We start from the raw sequence: 18,181 nt of genomic DNA, 5'->3' as shown, positions 1-18,181 counted from the left end.
TTAATCAGGTCCTAGGTCTTCCACAGGCTCCCTTTCTGTGTTCTCCCGTCCCTGCATGTGCACCAGCCGGAGCTCCTCACCTTCTCTTTTCCTCAACCAAGACACATTTAACATCTGATCTTTTCTCCTGCAGATATTCCGGCGTTGCTGGCTGGTACTAAGAAAGTCTTCTAGTAAGGGTCCCTGGAGGCTGGAAAAATACCCTGACGAGAGGTCAGTCCTCCTGCGCACATCACCTAAGGTGAGAGTATTACACTCCACTGAGTGACTTTTATAACTTTTCCGAGTAATAATGAGCAACATCATAGGAGCTCAGCGTTAAGGGCTGCTCCTTACGGCAGGTATATATCTGGCATTGGGCACAGTACTTGTCTTAGTAGCCGTATGAGAGGGAATTGGGAACGTGGTCTCCAGCCTCTATTGGAATCTCTAGACTGTGACCTGAAATCTTGTTACTCCCTAGGTGACGGAGATCAGTAATGTCAAGTGCATTATGCGGCTGCCGAAGGAGACTAAGAGGCAGGCGGTGGCCATTATATTCTCTGATGACTTATCCCGCACCTTTACCTGTGATTCAGGTGAGCTGACCGGCATGCGGCATCCAGTACCTGTGTATTAAGGGGAGGTCTACATTACGCAAAGCACAGTATTGGGGTGTATCCTACATTGGTCTCCAGCACCATGCTTTCTTTTTCATCCACTAGGGGTCACTGGAGTACTCTTGAGATATGGACGGTGCGATAGCAGGGAAAGGCACATTTAAATATTTAAATTTGTAAGCCTCCACCCCCTCCATACTCCCCAGATGCTCCAGTGTTTTTTTTGCCCTCACAAGGGAAGGTCACACTCTGGATCCTCCAGACTTTTTCTTTTTACAACTTTTTACCTTTTTCATCACAGCCCTTCCCAGCTTACTAAGAAGCTTGGGACCGGGTCTGTGTATGCTGCTATAGCAGCAGAGAGCTTGTCGGCGCTTATACAGAGAAGCCCCGCCATAGTCTCTCATCAGTGTTAGCTGACTCAGCCTTGGCTGCAGGGAGCAGGAGAGAGCTTGAAGATAAGCTCCGTCGGTGCCTCAAGTCCACGGCAGTGTGGTGCAGAAGGTAATGAGTGTCAGCCAGCTCATGATACCACCGCTCCATGTGTACCATTCTCACTGTGTGGGACAGATCTATATATGTGCACTGTGTGGATGTGGGAGGTAACAGTGCCTAACTCACTTTTCCCAGCACTACAGTATCTGTCACGGCGGACAGCTCCCGCTGCTGCCGCTCTGTTAGGGCCGTTTGGTTGCGGTGGGTAGCGGGGTGGTCAGCTCCTGCTGCCGCCCCACCGTGTGTTGGGGAAATTATGTTTCACTGTATGCTGCGGGCCGCCACCGCTCCCCAGCGCCCAGCCGCGGACAGCTCTCTCTGCCGCCGCTGGGCGCGGTCACCGTTCCCCAGCAATTAATTACACTGAGCCCGCCTGCACCTCTGTTGACGGCCGCGGTCAGCTTTCGCTGCTGCCATGGGCCGCTGTCACCGCTCCTGGCTCTCACGTACTCGGCACCCGCTCCCCTGATGGCCGCGGTCAGCTTCCAATGCGGCCGCTCCCCAGCGCCACCGCTCCCTGTCTCTCACTTACAGGGGGAGATTCTGACGTCCGCGGTCAGCTTCCGATGCTGCCCCTGGCTGCTGTCACGCTCCCCTGATTTTGGCCGCGGTCAGCTTTCCATGCTGTCGCTGGCTGCTTCCCGCACACACTAGGGAGGGGAAGATTGAGACTGCTAGCCAGGCCTTACTGCACAGCATGCGGATTACCTGCGAGAGCGGTGGGGGAGATTTCATGGCGGTCCCTAACGATTCCCCTCAATAGGGGGAGGACAAGTATATAGTTAACAGTGTTTATGTATTACATAAGAAAACAGAAGGTATGATATACCTGCATAGCTATGATGTTGAATTTTGATTGATTATATATGACCAACGTATAATCAAATAATTTGAATAGTTCATAAATAATTATTGGTGTTGGCGGTGCTCCCCGGAGGAAATGATAACTGTAATCATACAGCGTTTTTGTACCGGGGAAAGAGACCACGGCAGCAAAGAAGAAAACCTCTTTTGGGGGCACTCATTTAGTAACAAAGATATTGTTTAAAAATATATAACTTTAATTTGAATCGGTTAAAAGTTTATGTATTTGGGATTTAACCCAATCTGCTACACCCCTTAGTAGAGTTAGCAGAAAAAAGACAAAAGGTGCATATGTAGACAAATAATTACAAAAAATATAACACAGAGTTAATTAGCCACTGGTTATTTGGTAAATATAATTACCTGGTAATATAAACCTCAAAGGAGACTGGCTAGAGGGGACATAGTGCCCGGGGCACTGTCCTAACCCCCGCCAGTATAAATATTTATTTAAAAATAGCGGGACTGAAGCGCGCCATTACGGGGGCAGAGCTTAGCCCTCACAGCTCACAACAGCGCCATTTTCTCTACAACAGGCTGCAGAGACGCTGGTCCTTCTTCACACTGCTGCATAAGTATCAGGGTGAAAAACGGGAGGGTGGGGGGGACAGTACATTTGGTGCAATATATGCGTGTTATAAAAGCGCTGCAGGTCTGAGGCATTGTTTAGTGTGGTCAGAACAACCTTTGGTGAAGCGCTGGGTTGTGGGCTGGCAAACTCTCTGCGTCTCTCTGTCAGACTTTAGGTGGGTCTGTCCCCTATATGCCCAGTGTGTCTGTGAGGTCCTCAGACATGCCGACACACGTGTATTCACCAGAGTGCTCTTCCCAGGAGGAGACTGTATTAGGGACACAAATGGCTGTGGGAGTGACCCTGTCGGCACCGCCGACTCCTGATTGGGTAAATGTGTTGAATGCTTTGAATGCAAATGTGGCTCTTATTAATAAGAGATTGGATAAATCTGAGTCTCAGAACCAGGCATGGAAGAAATCTGTGGAGGATGTGTTGTTACAAGTCCAGACCCCCTCGGGGTCACAAAAGCGATCGTTTGCTCAGTTGGCAGACAGAGATACCGACATGGACTCTGACTCCAGTGTTGACTACAGTGATACCAGATTAGATCCAAAATTGGCAAAGAGCATTCGGTACGTGATTGTGGCGATAAAAGACGTATTACATATCTCGGAAGACCCTCTTGTTCCTGATAAAAGGGTTTGTATGTATAAGGGAAAGAAACCTGAGGTAACGTTTCCTCCCTCTCATGAACTGAACACTCTATTTGAAAAGGTTTGGGAAAATCCTGACAAAAAGTTTCAGATTCCCAAAAGGATTCAGGTGGCGTATCCGTTTCCCTCGGGGGATAGGGAAAAGTGGGAGTCATCCCCCATTGTGGACTGTCCAAAAAGGTGGCTCTTCCGTCCCCTGACACGGCAGCCCTTAAGGATCCTGCGGATCGAAGGCAGGAAACTACATTGAAATCCATTTATGTCACCACAGGTACGCTGCTCAGGCCAGCCATTGCATCTGCGTGGGTGAGTAGTGCTATCGAAAAATGGGCTGATAGCTTGTCTTCTGAGATAGATACCCTGGATAGGGATAGCGTTCTCTTGACACTAGCTCATATCAGGGATGCTGCAGCCTACCTAAAGGAAGCTGCGAGGGATATCGGCCTTTTGGGTTCGAAAGCCAATGCCATGGGGGTCTCAGCTAGGAGAGCATTGTGGATTCATCAATGGAATGCTGATGCTGATTCTAAGAGAAATATGGAGTCTCTACCATATAAAGGTGGTGTCTTGTTTAGTGACTGTCTCGCTGATTTGGTATCTACGGCTACTGCGGGTAAGTCATCTTTTTTACATTATGTTCCTGCACAACAAAAGAAAACACACCACTATCAGATGCAGTCCTTTCGGCCCAATAAATACAAGAAAGGCCGAGGTTCTTCCTTCCTTGCTGCTAGAGGAAGGGGAAAAGGTAAAAGATCACCGGCAGTGGCAGGTTCCCAGGAGCAGAAGTCCTCCTCGGCTTTTGCCAAATCCACCGCATGACGCTGGGACTCCTCTGCGGGAGTCCGCACCGGTGGGGGCACGTCTCCAACTCTTCAAACTAGAGTTTCAAGGCGTTCCCCCTCGCCGATTTTTCAAATCGGCCTTACCAGCCTCCCTTTTTTGGACAGGGAGGTGGTACGCGACGCAATACAAAAGTTGTGTCAAAATCAGGTCATTATCAAGGTTCCCCCGTCACAACAGGGAGAAGGGTTTTATTCGAGCCTATTCGTGGTCCCGAAGCCGGACGGCTCGGTCAGACCAATCCTGAATCTGAAATCCCTCAATTTCTACCTAAGAAAATTCAAATTCAAGATGGAATTTCTCCGGGCAGTGATCTCCAGTCTGGAGGAAGGGGATTTTATGGTGTCGGTGGATATAAAAGATGCCTACTTGCATGTTCCCATCTATCCTCCGCATCAGGCTTACCTGAGATTTGCAGTTCAGGATTGTCATTACCAATTTCAAACGTTGCCGTTTGGTCTGTCCACGGCTCCGAGGGTTTTCACCAAAGTAATGGCGGAAATTATGGTTCTCCTGCGCAAGCGAGGAATCACAATTATCCCGTACTTGGACGATCTCCTGATAAAGGCGAGAACCAGGGACAAATTGCTGCAGAACATGGCGATCTCCCTGACAGTTCTGCAACAACATGGTTGCTCCTAAACTTGCCAAAATCACAGTTGGTGCCGACGACGCGGCTGTCCTTTCTGGGAATGATTCTGGACACAGAATTACAGAGAGTTTTTCTTCCAGTGGAAAAGGCTCTGAAAATTCAGAAACTGGTCAAACAAATTCTGAAACCGGCAAGAGTGTCAATCCATCAATGCACTCGGTTGCTGGGGAAAATGGTGGCGGCTTACGAAGCCATTCAGTTTGGCAGATTCCATGCCAGGGTGTTTCAGTGGGATCTGTTGGACAAGTGGTCCGGATCCCACCTTCACATGCACCGAAGGATAATCCTGTCTTCCAAGACCAGCATCTCGCTCCTGTGGTGGCTGAACAGCTCTCACCTCCTAGAGGGGCGCAGGTTCGGGATCCAGGACTGGATCCTAGTAACCATGGATGCGAGTCTCCGAGGCTGGGGTGCAGTCACACAGGGGGAAAACTTCCAGGGAAGATGGTCAAGCCAGAAACTTGTCTACACATAAACGTTCTGGAGTTAAGGGCCATTTACAACGGCCTTCTTCAAGCGGAACATCTTCTGCGCAATCTGCCCGTCCTGATTCAATCGGACAATGTAACAGCAGTAGCGTACATAAACCGCCAGGGCGGAACAAAAAGCAGAGCAGCAATGGCAGAGGCCACGAAAGTTCTCCGTTGGGCGGAAAAACATACAAGCGCTCTGTCAGCAATCTTCATTCCAGGAGTGGACAACTGGGAAGCAGACTTCCTCAGCAGACACGATCTCCATCCAGGGGAGTGGGGTCTTCATCAAGAGGTCTTCACAGAAGTGACAAGTCTTTGGGGAGTTCCTCAAATAGACATGATGGCGTCTCGTTTCAACAAGAAACTTCAGAGATATTGTTCCAGGTCTCGGGACCCTCAAGCAATAGCAGTGGACGCCCTAGTAACACCATGGGTGTTTCAGTCGGTGTATGTATTCCCTCCGCTTCCTCTCATTCCGAAAGTACTAAAGATCATAAGAAGAACAAAGGTTCAGGCGATCCTCATTGTTCCAGACTGGCCAAGGAGGGCTTGGTATCCAGATCTTCAGGAATTACTCATAGGAGATCCCTGGCCCCTTTCTCTACGAGAGGATCTGTTACAACAGGGGCCGTGCGTGTATCAAGACTTACCGCGGCTACGTTTGACGGCGTGGCAGTTGAACGCCGGATCCTAGCCCATAAGGGTATTCCCGGTGAAGTCATTCTCACATTTCTTCAGGCTAGAAAAGGGGTAACGTCTAAACATTACCACTCTATTTGGAGAAAATATGTGTCTTGGTGCGAATCCAAGAAGGCTCCTACGGAAGAATTTCAGTTAGGACGTTTTCTCCATTTTCTACAAGCAGGTGTCGATGCGGGCCTAAAGTTGGACTCAATTAAAGTACAGATTTCAGCCTTATCGGTTTTCTTTCAAAAACAATTGGCCTCCCTTCCAGAAGTTCAGACTTTCGTGAAAGGCGTGTTGCACATCCAACCTCCTTTTGTGCCTCCAGTGGCACCATGGGATCTTAATGTGGTGTTGCAGTTCCTTCAATCACATTGGTTTGAACCTTTATAGACGGTAGAGTTGAAATTTGTCACTTGGAAAGTGGTCATGCTTTTGGCCTTGGCATCCGCAAGGCGGGTATCGGAGTTAGCGGCCTTGTCTCACAAGAGCCCTTATTTGATCTTCCATGAAGATAGAGCAGAGTTGAGGACTCGTCAACAATTTCTGCCGAAGGTGGTGTCGTCGTTTCACATGAACCAACCTATTGTGGTGCCAGTGGCTACTGACGTCTTAGTGGAGTCGAAGTCTCTCGATGTGGTCAGAGCTTTAAAAATTTATGTCGCCAGAATGGCTCAGATTAGAAAAATGGAGGCTCTGTTTGTCCTGTATGATCCCAATAAGATTGGGGCTCCTGCTGCAAAACAGACTATTGCACGCTGGATTTGTGCTATGGTTTAGCGGACTCATTTTACGGCTGGATTGCCGTTACCGAAATCGGTGAAGGCCCATTCTACTAGGAAGGTGGGCGCGTCCTGGGCGGCTGCCCGGGGGGTCTCGGCGTTACAACTTTGCCGAGCAGCTACTTGATCGGGTTCAAACACTTTTGCTAAGTTTTACAAGTTTGATACCCTGGCCGAGGAGGACCTCATGTTTGGTCAATCGGTGCTGCAGAGTCATCCGCACTCTCCCGCCCATTCTAGAGCTTTGGTATAACCCCATGGTTCTTATGGTTACCCCAACATCCTCTAGGACGTATGAGAAAATAGGATTTTAATACCTACCGGTAAATCCTTTTCTCTTAGTCCGTAGAGGATGCTGGGCGCCCGTCCCAGTGCGTACTGTATCTGCAGTTACTAGTTATGGTTACACACAGGTTGTGTTATGGTTATAGTCAGCCTGTTGCTGACATTGTTCATGCCGTTGGCTTGAGTTCTGTTGAATACCATGTTGCGTGGCGTGTTTGGGGTGTGAGCCGGTATGTATCTCACCTTAGTTTAACAATAATTCCTTTCCTCAAAATGTCCGTCTCCCTGGGCACAGTTCCTATAACTGGAGTCTGGAGGAGGGGCATAGAGGGAGGAGCCAGTTCACACCCATTCAAAGTCTTAAAGTACCCATGTCTCCTGCTGATTCCGTCTATACCCCATGGTTCTTCTCAGCATCCTCTACGGACTAAGAGAAAAGGATTTACCGGTAGGTATTAAAATCCTATTTTTTGCTGCTGGTGCGATCAACTAATCTCCGCCTATGGGGGAGTGTATTTTAGCATAGATGGGCTGCGAACGCTTGTGTAGCCCTGCTATGCTAAAAAAGGTTTCCTGCAAAACAAGACCAGGGTAAGAGTTATTTACCCTGTGCGACGGATCCAGCGATGAAGGTCCCGGTCCTGACGTCAGACATCCGCCCTCCAAACGTACTCACCACGCCTGGAAAACGGTGAGTATGCGCTCCGGAGCGCCTCCCGCCTGTCCGTATTCTTGCGATCGCCGCTGCGATCACATTTGTTGCTGGCGGCGTCGTTGCCCGCCGGCGATCGTCGCCAGGCAATGACGCGTGTGCGCAATGCGTCTGCCGCGCATGCGCATTTCTGACCCGTTCGCACTGCAGCGAAGAACCACTGCGTGTTAACGGGTCAGAATGACCCCCATTGTACTAGTTCAGCACGGTTAGATTGTCAACGTCAAAAAAGAAATAAAAAATCTAGCCTGGTCCCGTATCAAAGGATTTGAGTTCTAGAAATGAATCTGCATAGGGTTCATCAACGACTTTACCTGCCAGAACAGAAAGCATCTGGTACAGTTAGTGCTCAAACCACGGACAGTCTCAGTGCACTTGTGCATTCGACTGTTAGGAAAGATGGTGGCATCTTTGGAAGCTCTCCAGTTCGGAAGATTTCACTCACGTCCTTTCAGCTAGATCTTCTAGCACAGTGGTCAGGCTCTCATCTACAAATCCATCACATTGTGCAGTTGTCTCCATGGGCCAGAATATCACTACTCTGGTGGCTCCCACCGCGGGAAAACCGCCTGCATCTGTTTCAGTACATTCCACGTGTTCTTTGGGAACGTCATGGGCAGCAGGTCGTGGAGCTTCTACGATGCAACTTTGCCGTGCAGCTACGTTTGTGAGCTTTTACAAATTTGATAATTCTACGGCATCAGCATCTAGCTTTGGCCGTCTAGTGTTACAGGTGCCAAACGGCTCTCCCGCCCAAGGGGGAAACTTTGGTACATCCCAAGAGTACTCCAGTGACCCTACTGGATGAAAAAGAAAAGAGGATTTTGGTACTTACCAGATAAATCCTTTTCTTTGAATCCATAGGAGTCAATGGACGCCCACCCAGAGCAGTTTCACCTGTCTTGTGGTAAGTTCAGTATATCTTATGGTAACTCTTTATCGCCGCCTTGTTTAAATGCTATGGTGATTGTTATCTGTTGTCGTGTAAACTTTCTAGCTGTCCGTTATGTTATAATGTTATATGTAATTCTCCATAGTTCATCCTCTTGTTCGCTCCTGTTCGGCTCAGCAAAAAAACACTGTGGTATCTTGGGAGTATGGAGGGGGTGGAGGGTTACTAATTTACATATTTAAATGTGCCTATCCCTGCTAACGCCCCGTCCATATCCCTAAGAGTACTCCAGTGCCCCCCAATGGATTCAAAGAAAAGAATTTACCTGATAAGTACCAAAATCCTCTTTTCTCCATTCTCAGAGCTGGAAGCAGAAGAGTGGTACAAAGTGCTGTCCATGGAATGCCTAGGAACTAGAGTGAGTGACTGTCATCTAGGAGAACCAGATCTGCTGACCCCGGGGGTGCAGAGTGAGCAGACGGGTAAGAAAGAAATCACCCTCTATCCCCTGACAGCGTCCTTCACAAAGTATGAGGAGAAACGTCACCCTCTATTCACTGACAGGGTCCTTCACAAAGTATGAAGAGAAACGTCACCCTCTATCCACTGACAGGGTCCTTCACAAAGTATGAGGTGAAACGTCACCCTCTATCCCCTGACAGGGTCCTTCACAAAGTATGAGGTGAAACGTCACCTTCTATCCCCTGACAGGGTCCTTCACAAAATATGAGGAGAAACGTCACCCTCTATCCCCTGACAGGGTCCTTCACAAAGTATGAGGAGAAACGTCACCCTCTATTCCCTGACAGGGTCCTTCACAAAGTATGAGGAGAGATGTGTTGGCAGCTGCTTTATATAGTATGGGGGGGAGGGGTGATCGTATAGGGCCATCACTGGGGATTATGAAATGTGCACAGAGCATGGAGCTGTGACAGCCACTTCTTTGCTATATTTCAGAACGTTTCAGTGTCTTCTTGCTGCCTTCCTCCAACTTGGATGTACACGGAGAGTGTAAGATGCAAGTAACAGAAGAAAATCTCTACCTCTGGGACCCACACAACCCCCGCAACAAGCTGCTGTCATGGCCTCTCTGTGCCCTGCGGCGATATGGGAGCGACTCCTCGCGCTTCACTTTCGAGGCAGAAAGGTTAGAAACTCACGACTGCTCTTGTTCTATAGACTTAGAGATCATTTGGTGTAATGTATGGAACATTGGGTGTGGAGCTGTGCCAGTTCTACGAGTGGTCCTTGCCCCATATAGATGTGTGTTCTGACAGCTGGGGACTGTTCCACTATCTGAGTTTTGATGGATGCTGTTTTATATTTCTATTAAACTACGCGTTTCATGGATTGAGCAGCTCACACAAGCAGTGAGGAAGCAGACAGCCATCCGTGAAACGCGTAGCTTTCCGAAGGGATCTGGATGATAATTCGACAGTCAATAAGTGACACTATATGGTCAACATCCATATGGTCGACATGTTCAAATGGTCGACATGCAGTGGTCGACACAGCATATGGTCAACATGAGGTTTTGTTTTTTTTAGTTCATCTTTAGGACATTTTCTTACTTTATCATTCATTTGGACTACAATTCAGAACGGTAACCTTCCCTGAAGCATGGCGAGCGATGCGGAGCAGAGAGAGGCACCTTCCCCGAAGCATGGCGAGCGATGCGGAGCAGAGAGAGGAACCTTCCCCGAAGCATGGCGAGCGATGCGGAGCAGAGAGAGGCACCTTCCCCGAAGCATGGCGAGCGATGCGGTGCAGAGAGAGGCACCTTCCCCGAAGCATGGCGAGCAAGGCGGTGCAGAGAGAGGCGCCTTTCCCCGCAGCATAGCAAGCGATGCGGAGCAGAGAGAGGCACCTTCCCCGAAGCATGGCGAGCGGATGAGGAGCAGAGAGAGGCACCTTCCCCGAAGCATAGCGAGCGATGCGGAGCAGAGAGAGGCACCTTCCCCGAAGCATGGCCAGCGGATGAGGAGCAGAGAGAGGCACCTTCCCCGAAGCATAGCGAGCGATGCGGAGCAGAGAGAGGCACCTTCCCCGAAGCATGGCCAGCGGATGAGGAGCAGAGAGAGGCACCTTCCCCGAAACATAGCGAGTGATGCGGAGCAGAGAGAGGCACCTTCCCCGAAGCATAGCGAGCGATGCGGAGCAGAGAGAGGCACCTTCCCCGAAGCATGGCCAGCGGATGAGGAGCAGAGAGAGGCACTTTCCCCGAAACATAGCGAGGGATGCGGAGCAGAGAGAGCCACCTTCCTCGAAGCATAGCGAGCGATGCGGAGCAGAGAGAGGCACCTTCCCCGAAGCATGGGGTGGTGCACTAATTGGGGTCCATGTGCACAAATCTGCAACTTGACACCAATAAACGCTAAAACTTCATGTTGTCATTTTCATGTGTTGACCATTTCAGTGTTGACCTTTTTCACATGTCGACCTTGTGCATGCCGACCTTTTTGGATCGACCTACAATCTGTTGACCTCCTATACCACACCCCTTTTAAAACCACACATTAACATAATTGATTTTAAATTCTTAATTTTTAATGTTTTATTTTGTTTAGTTTCTCATTGCCTGAAGTCTGTTATCACTCATTCTTATGCCATGCACGCTACTGTGACCTCGTTATGCTGTGAGGCTTGCCGTGTACGCTACTGTGACCTCCTTATGCTGTGAGGCTTGCCGTGTACGCTACTGTGACCTCCTTATGCTGTGAGGCTTGCCGTGCACGCTACTGTGACCTCCTTATGCTGTGAGGCTAGCCGTGTACGCTACTGTGACCTCCTTATGCTGTGAGGCTTGCCGTGCACGCTACTGTGACCTCCTTATGCTGTGAGGCTTGCCGTGTACGCTACTGTGACCTCGTTATGCTGTGAGGCTTGCCGTGCACGCTACTGTGACCTCGTTATGCTGTGAGGCATGCCGTGCACGCTACTGTGACCTCCTTATGCTGTGAGGCTTGCCGTGCACGCTACTGTGACCTCCTTATGCTGTGAGGCATGCCGTGCACGCTACTGTGACCTCGTTATGCTGTGAGGCTTGCCGTGTACGCTACTGTGACCTCCTTATGCTGTGAGGCTTGCCGTGTACGCTACTGTGACCTCCTTATGCTGTGAGGCTTGCCGTGCACGCTACTGTGACCTCCTTATGCTGTGAGGCTAGCCGTGTACGCTACTGTGACCTCCTTATGCTGTGAGGCTAGCCGTGTACGCTACTGTGACCTCCTTATGCTGTGAGGCTTGCCGTGCACGCTACTGTGACCTCCTTATGCTGTGAGGCTTGCCGTGTACGCTACTGTGACCTCGTTATGCTGTGAGGCTTGCCGTGCACGCTACTGTGACCTCGTTATGCTGTGAGGCATGCCGTGCACGCTACTGTGACCTCCTTATGCTGTGAGGCTTGCCGTGCACGCTACTGTGACCTCCTTATGCTGTGAGGCATGCCGTGCACGCTACTGTGACCTCGTTATGCTGTGAGGCTTGCCGTGTACGCTACTGTGACCTCCTTATGCTGTGAGGCTTGCCGTGCACGCTACTGTGACCTCCTTATGCTGTGAGGCATGCCGTGTACGCTACTGTGACCTCGTTATGCTGTGAGGCTTGCCGTGCACGCTACTGTGACCTCGTTATGCTGTGAGGCATGCCGTGCACGCTACTGTGACCTCCTTATGCTGTGAGGCTTGCCGTGTACGCTACTGTGACCTCCTTATGCTGTGAGGCTTGCCGTGCACGCTACTGTGACCTCCTTATGCTGTGAGGCATGCCGTGCACGCTACTGTGACCTCCTTATGCTGTGAGGCTTGCCGTGTACGCTACTGTGACCTCCTTATGCTGTGAGGCTTGCCGTGCACGCTACTGTGACCTCCTTATGCTGTGAGGCATGCCGTGCACGCTACTGTGACCTCCTTATGCTGTGAGGCTTGCCGTGTACGCTACTGTGACCTCCTTATGCTGTGAGGCTTGCCGTGCACGCTACTGTGACCTCCTTATGCTGCGAGGCTTGCCGTGCACGCTACTGTGACCTCCTCATGCTGTGAGGCTTGCCGTGCACGCTACTGTGACCTCCTTATGCTGTGAGGCTTGCCGTGCACGCTACTGTGACCTCCTTATGCTGTGAGGCTTGCCGTGCACGCTACTGTGACCTCCTTATGCTGTGAGGCTTGCCGTGCACGCTACTGTGACCTCCTTATGCTGTGAGGCATGCCGTGTACGCTACTGTGACCTCCTTATGCTGTGAGGCTTGCCGTGCACGCTACTGTGACCTCCTTATGGTGTGAGGCTTGCCGTGCACGCTACTGTGACCTCCTCATGCTGTGAGGCTTTGCTGTGCACGCTGTGACCTCCTTATGCTGTGAGGCTTTGCTGTGCACGCTACTGTGACCTCCTTATGCTGTGAGGCTTGCCATGCACGGTACTGTGACCTCCTTATGCTGTGAGGCTTTGCTGTGCACGCTACTGTGACCTCCTTATGCTGTGAGGCTTTGCTGTGCACGCTACTGTGACCTCCTTATGCTGTGAGGCTTGCCGTGCACGCTACTGTGACCTCCTTATGGTGTGAGGCTTGCCGTGCACGCTACTGTGACCTCCTCATGCTGTGAGGCTTTGCTGTGCACGCTGTGACCTCCTTATGCTGTGAGGCTTTGCTGTGCACGCTACTGTGACCTCCTTATGCTGTGAGGCTTGCCATGCACGGTACTGTGACCTCCTTATGCTGTGAGGCTTTGCTGTGCACGCTACTGTGACCTCCTTATGCTGTGAGGCTTTGCTGTGCACGCTACTGTGACCTCCTTATGCTGTGAGGCTTGCCGTGCACGGTACTGTGACCTCCTTATGCTGCGAGGCTTGCCGTGCACGCTACTGTGACCTCCTTATGCTGTGAGGCTTGCCATGCACGGTACTGTGACCTCCTTATGCTGTGAGGCTTTGCCGTGCACGCTACTGTGACCTCCTTATGCTGTGAGGTTGGCCGTGCACGCTACTGTGACCTCCTTATGCTGTGAGGCTTGCCGTGCATGCTACTGTGACCTCCTTATGCTGTGAGGTTGGCCGTGCACGCTACTGTGACCTCCTTATGGTGTGAGGCTTGCCGTGCACGCTACTGTGACCTCCTCATGCCGTGAGGCTTGCCGTGCACGCTACTGTGACCTCCTTATGGTGTGAGGCTTGCCGTGCACGCTACTGTGACCTCCTCATGCCGTGAGGCTTGCCATGTGCGCTACGGTGACCTTCTTAAGCTATGAGGCTTGCCGCGCACGCTACTGTGACCTTCTGATACTGCACTGGTAGCATGTGAGTCTGATACAGGAGCACTGTACCCCAGGACCCCCAGCAGTTGACCTTGTCTCTATGCCCAGGACAAGGACACTAAATGCCACTACTCACAAATGTGACAACGTTCTCTGCATCTGGCATGCGGATAAGTTATGGCTGCTGAGTTCAGTGGGAAAATGAGATGTTCTCTATCACATCACCTAAATAACAAAAGCTGGAATAATTAGGGGGGTTATTCCGACCTGATAATATCGCATGCCGGGGCCCGTCCAGCGATGCGATCGCAATTCAGTTGCAATTGCATAGGGAATTGGGAATTACAGGTAGACACCCAGGCTGCATGTGCAGGCAGTCCAGCGTCATGTTTCCTATTGCAGCCAACGTCATCCGGCCGCCTTGAAAACGGCCATGGCATACTTGCATTTCCCGCACCACTAAGCCCCCCCCAACGCCGCCTGACCGCCCACCGTCTGTCAGTCACTGTTTGATCCCATCCTTCCGGTATGCGATTGCATAGTGAAAGTCCACACATGCGCAATGTGGCCGCAGCACATGCACAGATGCTCGAAAATCGCCTGTTTGCGATTTTCAGACAATACCGTCTGTGGCTAGAGGCCCCTTGGCCACATGGTTAATGGCCGCCGCGGCACTGAAGGGGTTAATCCTCAGTGCTTGGCGCCATTTTAAAGGATAATGGCCACTTGGTGCCACTTTTAAAATGCACTGGCGTTAGGCGCCATCTTTGAAATATGTTATGGGAGCTATGTGCCGGGTATTTAAAATGACTTTAAAGCGCTGCGGTCCCGGCCTTCTCCGGCGGCCGCGGCGATGTGTTACCCTCCCAGGTGAGCTGGGGGCGGAAGCAGCTGCAGCCAGGAGACAAGTCCCGGGGGCTGCAAAGTTGTGCGTGCCGCCGTTGGGGACTCTGAGCTCTGCTGTGGCTGGGAGTCCAGGACCTCCTTCTTCCAGTGCGCTGCGCCGGGGGAGAGGGGAGCCGTCCCTGCGCTGCAGCCGGAGTGCGCCGCACATAGTGGTGACCGGGCTAGCCAGTTCCCTATGCGGCGAGGGGTATGTAGGAGGCTGTACAGCACTGAGGTCTGGGCGCTCACCTCAACGCTATGGAGGCTCAGAGCAGGCTCAGAGTATATGTACAGAAATATAAAGTGTATTTAAAGTGAAATGCACTTACTTGGTTGTGTGTCCCAGGAGGGGGGAATCCAGGACTGCACAGGGTGTTGGTTTCCCCAAGTCCTTTTCCCCAAAAGCAGAATGCCTTCCGCTCTGGCCTCCCATATGAAAGTAGCATAGAGAGAGACAGGAGCAGCTCAGCTTTAACCCAAGCTAAATATTTCCCTGGAGCTCCATAGGGATCCCCCTCGGTGGGCAGGAAACCCTGACCGGGGATCTACGCTGCCCATCGTTGGAGCTTAAATCCAGGCTGGAGATGGTGAGCTGGGTCCCTAAGCAGATTCCTGGAAGTACTTTAGGCGGGACCGAGCGACTCCAGGGAGGGAACAAACACTCCCCACTGTCCATAGAGGACAATGTTGAAGGTGAGGATTCCTTGTGCATGCCCCGCCCATGACTGTACAATGATTGGTTGGGAACAACAGAGTGGGCGTATCCCCTGTGGTATGTGTATTGGAGTAAGATAAAAGGAGGGCTGCTGCCCTGTGTAAAGGTGTATTATACCAACTACTTTCTGCTGTGAACATCTGCTGTATTGCTGAGATCTTTTTAGAAATATTTGAGCAAATAAACATCTTCTGCCTCAAGACGACCGCTTCATCTTGTGACCTGCAGGGTTATGCCAAACATAGCTCCGTTCTTCAGGCTGTTTTGGGTACACCCAGCGTCTCCAAGCTCCGCCTTCCGCCTGCTACTGTGCTTGGGCAAGCGACAAGTGGTACTGCACTGTATTTCAGGTTTTATATTTAGTCAGTAAAGCAGATCTTGAGCTGCGGTGTGTAAAGCAGACACAGGGTGTCTATTATATGTGATTTTATATGTAAAAGGTGCCTGTATGCATTTATAGTAAAAAGAGCTGACCTTTCTCCCTGGTGGTCTACGGGGAATCGGGAACACTATGTTTGCTGCTGGATGCCCCTGCCCACCTCCCATGGCCAGGAGACTCTGCCTAGAGACCTTGCTGTCCATCTTTGGAGTTCGGATTCAGGTAGAGATAGGAAGCTGGGTCCCTTAGCAAATCCTGGAACTAACCCCACTCTAGATGTGTCGTCACCTGTGCGGTGATTATAACTGCAGGTGGGCTCAGACACAGAGGAGTAACCCCTCCCTCTAGACGTGCCGGCACCTGAGCGATGATTATAACTGCAGGTGGGCTCAGACACAGAGGAGTAACCCCTCCCTCTAGACGTGCCGGCACCTGAGCGATGATTATAACTGCAGGTGGGCTCAGACACAGAGGAGTTACCTCTCCCTCTAGACGTGCCGGCACCTGAGCGATGATTATAACTGCAGGTGCTCAGACACAGAGGAGTGACCTCTCCCTCTAGACGTGCCGGCACCTGAGCGATGATTATAACTGCAGGTGCTCAGACACAGAGGAGTGACCTCTCCCTCTAGATGTGCCTCCACCTGCGCGGTGATTATAACTGCAGGTGGACTTAGATACAGAGGAGTGACCTCTCCAAATCGACGTGCAGGCACCTGGACGGTGATTATAATTGCAGGTGGGCTCAGACACAGAGGAGTAACCCCTCCCTCTAGACGTGCCGGCACCTGGGTGATGATTATAACTGCAGGTGCTCAGATACAGAGGAGTAACCCTTTCCTCTAGACGTGCCGGCACCTGAGCGATGATTATAACTGCAGGTGGGCTCAGACACACAGGAGTGACCCCTCCCTCTAGACGTGCCGGCACCTGGGTGGTGTTAATAACTGCAGGTGGGCTCAGATACAGAGGACTGACCCCTCCCCATTGTCCGTTAGCGACAATAGGCCTGATTCAGGATTGTATGCTTATGAAGTTGCCATTTTGATTCTCTAGGCTATGGAGCAGCTGATATCAGAAAGTGAAGCTGCTGCCCAGAATTAAATGAAACTCCCATCGGCGCCATCACAACTCATTCTCAATTCCATATAAATTTGCAGACTCAGTGCAATGAGCTAGGAACATCGACTGCCCAAGTTGGTCTATGGCTACGCAGACTGGCCGCAGCAGAACAATGCAGGCGCCAGGTTTCTCTGCATACATAATCGCAGCTGACTGCATATACAGGCCATGAAATCAGGATTTTGGTACTTACCGATAAATCCCTTTCTCCAGTTCCACAGGGGACACTGGAGCGCAGTTACAATGGGGAAATAGTAGGCAGTAACTGGGAGCTGGCACTTTAAAACTCAAACACTGTGGCTAGCTCCTCCCCTACTATGTCCCCCCTCCAAGCCAGTCTACGTAAAACTGTGCCCGAGGAGAGCTGGAATAAACGAACGTTAAAGTAGAGGAGGTTAACGCCGCCATGTAAACCAAGATAACACGAAAAACCAACGTGGAACCTAACCTAACAAACGGTTAACCTGAACCAAACAAGCAGTCACATAGTGATCTGCGAACCGTTAAGCGAAAAAGGAGGAACAGCGCTGAATGGGCGTCCAGTGTCCCCTGTGGAATCGGAGAAAGGGATTTATCAGTAAGTACCAAAATTCTGATTTCTCCTTCATCCACTAGGGGACACTGGAGCGCAGTTACAATGGGGACGTCCCAGAGCTCCCAATACGGGCGGGAGAGCGCTGAGAGTCCTGTAAAACCTCTCGGCCAAACTGTGATGCAGAGGCCGCAAAAGTGTCAAATCTGTAGAATTTGACAAACGTATGTGGCCCGACCAAGTAGTCGCCCAACATAAAGTAGTCAGAGACCCCACGGGCAGCCGCCCACGAAGATCCCACAGAGCGCGTAGAGTGCACTGAAATTGAAGCCGGAGGTTCCCGAGAAGCTGCCAAATAAGCTTGTCTGATGGTCAGCCGAATCCATCGAGACAAGGTCTGCTTAGAAGCCGGCCAACCACGGCGGGCAGCATCGTATAGAACAAAAAAGGAGTCAGACTTCCGAATAGCTGAAGTCCTATCCACATAGATATTGAGCGCCCTGACAACATCCAATGATCTTGAATCCGGAGACTCCACCGAGAGGGCCGGAACCACAAGTGGTTGATTGATGTGAAAATCGGACACCACCTTAGGTAGAAAAGACATGCGAGTACGGAGCTCGGCCCTATCAGCATGAAACACCAGGTAAGGAGGTCGACAAGAGAGAGCCCCAAGTTCCGACACCCGTCTGGACGAAGCGAGAGCTAGGAGAAGAACCACCTTCCAGGTGAGATATGTCATCTCCACTGACTCCAGAGGCTCAAACAACGAAGATTGCATAAAAGAGAGA

The 18,181-nt window shown here is 51.0% G+C and overlaps 1 protein-coding gene across 3 annotated transcripts in view; it reads left to right on the top strand.

Moving 5' to 3' along the window:
• The window catches only part of DOK4 (docking protein 4), a 110,440-nt gene that overhangs the window by 79,430 nt on the left and 12,829 nt on the right, over nt 1-18,181 (top strand). For all 3 annotated transcript variants that reach the window (XM_063945797.1, XM_063945798.1, XM_063945799.1), the window contains exons 2-5: nt 134-241; nt 464-578; nt 8,871-8,990; nt 9,466-9,655. In XM_063945797.1, the coding sequence (XP_063801867.1) occupies nt 134-241; nt 464-578; nt 8,871-8,990; nt 9,466-9,655 (533 nt within the window). The remainder of the gene's footprint in view (nt 1-133; nt 242-463; nt 579-8,870; nt 8,991-9,465; nt 9,656-18,181) is intronic.

Source organism: Pseudophryne corroboree, chromosome 11, assembly GCF_028390025.1.
Source record: "Pseudophryne corroboree isolate aPseCor3 chromosome 11, aPseCor3.hap2, whole genome shotgun sequence".
Lineage (NCBI taxonomy): Eukaryota > Metazoa > Chordata > Amphibia > Anura > Myobatrachidae > Pseudophryne > Pseudophryne corroboree.
This window is presented reverse-complemented; position numbering and strand designations above follow the sequence as displayed.